The sequence below is a fragment of the Arvicola amphibius genome, chromosome X, assembly GCF_903992535.2.
Source record: "Arvicola amphibius chromosome X, mArvAmp1.2, whole genome shotgun sequence".
NCBI lineage: Eukaryota > Metazoa > Chordata > Mammalia > Rodentia > Cricetidae > Arvicola > Arvicola amphibius.
Window position 1 is genome coordinate 30,060,222 of NC_052065.1, and position 6,000 is coordinate 30,066,221.

General features: G+C 39.6%; 1 protein-coding gene across 1 annotated transcript in view; it reads left to right on the top strand.

Annotated features, from left to right (window-relative positions):
• Positions 1–3,555, top strand: part of Maoa (monoamine oxidase A) — a 75,373-nt gene extending 71,818 nt beyond the window's left edge. The window contains 2 exon segments of the mRNA XM_038316168.1: positions 2,448–2,510; positions 2,700–3,555. Of these exon segments, the coding sequence (XP_038172096.1) occupies positions 2,448–2,510; positions 2,700–2,840 (204 nt within the window). The 3' untranslated portion in view covers positions 2,841–3,555.
• Positions 3,556–6,000: the final 2,445 nt, after the last annotated feature.

Below are 6,000 nucleotides of genomic sequence, written 5' to 3' on the forward strand. Positions count from 1 at the left end.
CCATCCTCGGGCTTCAGGCCCACAGTATCCAGCAGACATTTCCATGAAGCAGAAAAATTCCAAAGACAGTTCAGTCACTTTTTGCTGTGTCCTGCAGAACGTCTCACAGACTCTTTCATGAATCAGGAACTCCGAAAGACCATCTCACCTTTAGGCAAGTTCAGCAGTCCTCTCTCTGCGGGTTCTTTGTGTCCAGTTTATGGAACAGTCCAGCCAAGAGCAGTTTCTTGCCCAAATGGCTAACAAACTCCATAAGTAGCCTCTTCGATGCCCATCTTCCTCTTGAAGTAGATTGGTGCTGCCAGGAGCAGATGTGTCTCATTGTCATGAAAAACCCTAAGTTATTAAAACATTAAATGCCATATTCTGCAGTCTTTGAAAGATATGAAGAATGCCTATCTGAAATATATCTATGCACATCTAGAAAATGACTAACATGACTACAAGCTTGACTATTAATCGATGATTATCCATTAACAACCTATATTTCCTAATTATACATTACATTCTTTAAAATGAACTACAATCACAATAGCTTAATCAAAATCAGAAATACATATACATATAACAAATTGACCTTAAAATCCATACCAATGCAAATTCATATCTATATCATCTCCCCCTTTAAATGTAAAAGAACATTTATAAACAATATTTGGGAAAATGGGCGCAGTTATTTCTCTCCAAACTGCTTCCTGCTGAATGGGGGCGCTGTTATTTAGGTCTTTTATGGTGTAACCTGTGTGCTAGGTTCCTCTCAGTTGGCAGTTGAGTGAAGTAATTTTTTGAAGATGTTCACAGCAACCTTTCAGGAGGGCGTGGTCTATCATACCATATTGGGATAGAAGCAATCCACAGAGTCTCGTCAGGGGGAGATGATATAGATATGAATTTGCATTGGTATGGATTTTAAGGTCAATTTGTTATATGTATATGTATTTCTGATTTTGATTAAGCTATTGTGATTGTAGTTCATTTTAAAGAATGTAATGTATAATTAGGAAATATAGGTTGTTAATGGATAATCATCGATTAATAGTCAAGCTTGTAGTCATGTTAGTCATTTTCTAGATGTGCATAGATATATTTCAGATAGGCATTCTTCATATCTTTCAAAGACTGCAGAATATGGCATTTAATGTTTTAATAACTTAGGGTTTTTCATGACAATGAGACACATCTGCTCCTGGCAGCACCAATCTACTTCAAGAGGAAGATGGGCATCGAAGAGGCTACTTATGGAGTTTGTTAGCCATTTGGGCAAGAAACTGCTCTTGGCTGGACTGTTGCATAAACTGGACACAAAAAACCCGCAGAGACAGGACTGCTGAACTTGCCTAAAGGTGAGATGGTCTTTCGGGGTTCCTGATTCATGAAAGAGTCTGCGAGACGTTCTGCAGGACACAGCAGAAAGTGACTGAACTGTCTTTGGAATTTCCTGCTTCATGAAAAAGTCTGCTGGACACTATGGGCCTGAAGGCTGAAGATAGATGCCCCAACGGTACAGAGGAACTTTGGGTGACTGTCCAGGCAGCGAGTTGTCTCTGTCATTTCTAGAGTTTTATAAGTTACTTATTTCTTGTTTACTTAGGTAGCATTATATCCTTCTGGAGTCTTTGATGGAGTTGAAGAATAAATAGATAGTTATAGCTTTCCTTAGTTATGATAAAAGATAAAATAGATTTAAATATTGTAACTGTAATACTTGCTTGATAACTGTTTTGTTACATGTAATTTTACTATGTTAAAGTTAAAGCCTTTCTTTTTTGTTTAAACAGAAAAAGGGGAAATGATGGAGGAGTGTTTATGTGTTACTTTCATTATTAATAAAGAAAACTGCCTTGGCCCTTTAAGAGAAAATTAGGTAGGTGGAGTAGACAGAACAGAATTGTGGGAACAAGGAAGTAGAGTTAGGAAGACGCTTCAGGCAGTCGCGTGGTGAGTCTCCATGCTGCTCCTCTCCGAGATGGACGCAGGTTAAGATCTCTCCTGGTAAGCCACAACTCGTGGTGCTACCCAAATTACTAAATATGGGTTAAAGGAAGATGTGAGAATTAACTAATAAGAGGCTACAGATAATGGGCCAGGCAGTATTTAAAAGAATAAAGTTTCCGTGTAATTATTTTGGGTAAAGCTAGCCGGTGGCGGATTAGCTGGTTGCTGGGAACTGGGCGGCGGGAACGCAGCCCCGCCGCTTCACACTACACTTTAAGCTCATCCATGTTGTCAGATTGATAACATTTCATTCTTATTTAAAGCTGAATAATGTTCCATTGTATGTGAATAACAAATTTTCATTATCCATTCATCCATTTATTTCTTGACACTGATAATTATGTATAGACTTCTTCGACACCCACTTGTGGGTTTATCAATGTTTAATATGTTTTGAGTCTGTCAAAAATATATAATGTCACATTATAATGCCATAGTCACTTTTCTTTCAGGTCTTGAATGCTCTAGGAAAAGTTCCCAAGAAAGACATATGGGTTCAAGAGCCTGACTCTAAGGTAAGTTTGGCTATTTCATCTCTATAGACAAACTACAAGGCAAAAAAAAAAAAAACTACATTGCCCTTCTTTCAACCTTTATTATAGATGTAACTGTCTTGGGGATAGAAATGCACACTATTACATATAGACTTTGTTTCTTCTAGCTGTGCAAGAATTTCTGTTAATGATCTATGTTCATTTATCTAGGATGTTCCAGCATTTGAAATTACTCACACCTTCTTGGAGAGGAACCTGCCTTCCGTGCCTGGTCTACTAAAGATCACTGGTTTTTCCACCTCTGTGGCTCTTCTCTGCTTTGTATTGTACAAGTTTAAACTGCTGCCGTGATCCTCAGGCCTCCTACTTGATCATCCTTAGCACCATCACCATCAAAAGGAAAATGTAGATGAAGTACAGCCCGTGTCACTGGGCCATTTAAGTGCACTTGATTTAACCCTCCTCAGTTTAATCTCAGTTTTTGTAAAGTGATAACAATCCAAAGAATCACCTAGCTAATTTTAGTAAGATTAAGTTTCATTCTGTTTATTTCACTAATTTGTGTTTGCTGGTAGAATAAAATCCTGTGAGTATTTGATTTCAAAAAGGTGAAATACTTGTGAAGAATAATTCTGGGTTCTGTTTTTCTTGCCTTTAACGTGAAATAGTTGATGGTTTCAGAAATAAAATATTTGACTTATTGTGATTTTCATGTAGCTACCCAAATGTGCAGAATAAAATGGTGGCTGAAATGTTCTCTAGGTATCCTCACTGACCAGTTCCATGTGAGACGAACTACAATAGGTACTTTTTTTTCTGGACTGTATCTAAACATGAATTGGCCCTTGTCAGTAACATTTTGTGCTGATTTAAAGAAAGTACTATTTTTTCCCTTTGGTCCCTGGCTATCTGATCATAGAATTGGATCCCTAAACCACCTGTGTCTTCAATATGGTTAAATATTAGTATGCCATTTTCTCTCAAGTACCAAAGGACACATGAAATTTTCTCTATTGTTATTTATTGAGACACTCAAATACAGAAATAAAATTAAGGCTCAATCTGATAACATTACTTGTTTTAATTATTAGGTTTTATAACAACCATTAAATTAAATGATTTTGTATATCCAGACTGAGTTCTTGATCTTAGGAGTATTGTGAGCCTGAAATGGTACCTATCTATTCTCTTTTCCATTTGAAAAAAACTGTCAATTAAAAGAAAAAAAACACTTTTCAAAGGTTTCAACCACAAAGCCCTTCCTCTTTTAAAAAAATATAAACATTTTTTTATTTAAGAAAAATTAAAAGATTGCTAGCACATGCCAGTCAACCCAAGTTTATTACACTACATTTATCCTAAATACAAACTTAAGCCTCTGGGTCATGATGTGAGGACTTGAGATCTTTTTTTTTTCCAGTTTATTTATTTTTTGTTAAAAATTGCCATCTCCTCCCCTCCTCCTCCCCCTTCCCTCCCCTCCCCTCCGCCCACACCCCCACTCCCTCCCTCTTGAGGCCAAACAGCCATCAGGGTTCTCTACACTATGTTGAGTCCAAGGTCCTCCCAACTCCCCCCAGGTCCAGGAAGGTGAGCAACCGAACTGACAAGGCTCACACAGAGCCCGTCCATGTCGTAGAGACCAAGCCCATCGCCATTGTCCTTGGCTCCTCGGTCAGCCTCCACCATCAGCCACTTTCAGAGAGTCCGATTTGGTCGCATGTTCCATCAGTCCCATTCCAAGTGGACTTGGTGGTCTCCCATTAGTTCTGTCCTGCCGTCTCAGTGGGTGAACGCGTCCCTCATGGTTCTGACTTTCTTTCTCATGATCTCTCTCCATCCGCTCCTTATCAGAACTTTGGGAGCTCAGTCCAGTGCTCCAATGTGGGGCTCTGTCTCTATCTCCATCCATCGCCAGGTGAAGGTTAAGGCTCACAGTGAGCCCGTCCATGCTGTAGAGTTCACATTCATTGCTGTTGTCCTTGGTTTCTCAGTCCTCCTCCACCGTCAGCCACATTCAGAGAGCCCGGTTTGGTCCCCTGTTCTATCAGTTCCATTCCAACTGGACTTGGTGGTCTCCCGTTAGATCTGTCCCACCGTCTCAGTGGGTAAACGCACTCCTCACGGTCCTGACTTCCTTGCTCATGATCTCCCTCCTTTTGCTCCTCATTGGGACCTTGGGAGCTCAGTCCGGTGCTCCTATGTGGGGCTCTGTCATTTTCTCCATCCAATGCCAGGTGAAGGTTCTATGGTGATATGCAAGATATTCATGAGTATGGCAATAGGATCTGGACATTTCTGGCACCCTCTCCTCAGCTGCCCAAGGACCTAGCTGGGGGTGTCTTCCTGGACACCTGGGAACCCCTCTAGAGTCAAGCCTCTGCCAACCCTAGAATGGCTCCCTTAAGTAAGATATATAATTCCTTGTTCCCATATCCACCCTTCCTATATCCCAACCATCCTATTCCCCCAAGCTCTTCCCATCCTCCACTTCACACTTTTCTCGCCCCATCCCCCCTCCCCCCATCCCACCCCACCCCTATGTTCCCATTTTTTGTCCGGCAATCTTGTCTACTTCCAGTATCCAGGAGGATAACTATAGGGACTTGAGATCTTTAAAGTTTTGCCCATTCTAAGAGCAAAGATCTAGTTTATCTGCCCTGCTTTGTTTTACAATTCAAAAGCATTTTAACTAACTTAAAAGATTCAGTGATGTCTTATTCTCCAGTACATAAGGAGTTGCCTGGATTCATATCAAACTGCAGTGATAATCCTCATCACTAATCTGTTAGAGTTGTGTGTATTAACTTACTGATTAACTCAGCCCTGATACACCTTGAGAAATGATTTAAACAGCTGAACTGGCAATGGTTCTAACAGTATTCAGATTATTAGCATTGAACTATTGAACATTGAAAATCTCCTGAGTTTGCAGTTTACCCTCTTCTGCTTCTTAGAAATCCAATTAATCCATCCTAATGATATCAATCCTATTAAGCTACAGCTCGGGTATTAAAATGATTTCTAGTACAGATGTGCTTAGATATGTAATGAGAGTTGAGAAACAGCATACGTGAGGTTGTCTACCACAAAGATATAACATAGATCTTTTCTCTGAGACAAAGAAAAAAAGTCATTTTAAGAGGTTGGTAATCCTAACCCCTTCATAGTTCTGAATAGCAGTTGTTTTTTTAATAGTTAGGATGAGAATTAGATATAAGAAGTACACATTTTTGTGAGAGCTGTTAAATATGGGCTCATTATAATGAAAAAAGATAAACTTTACTGAAAGACCGTGAACTTTATTTTGCTTGATGGTTGTGAACTTGGTGCCCAGTGTTCCATGTCCAAAGTTGGCCGCAGTGCTACATGTGGGTGTTTGTCTATGTATATGATTTGACACTGGAGTAAGATTTTGTCTGTATGGTACTGGGTTTTGTTGTTAATAAAATGTGATGCCACCTTCCTTCGGAAAGACTTTTCTTTTTGGCTGATAGTTCTATCAGAAGGT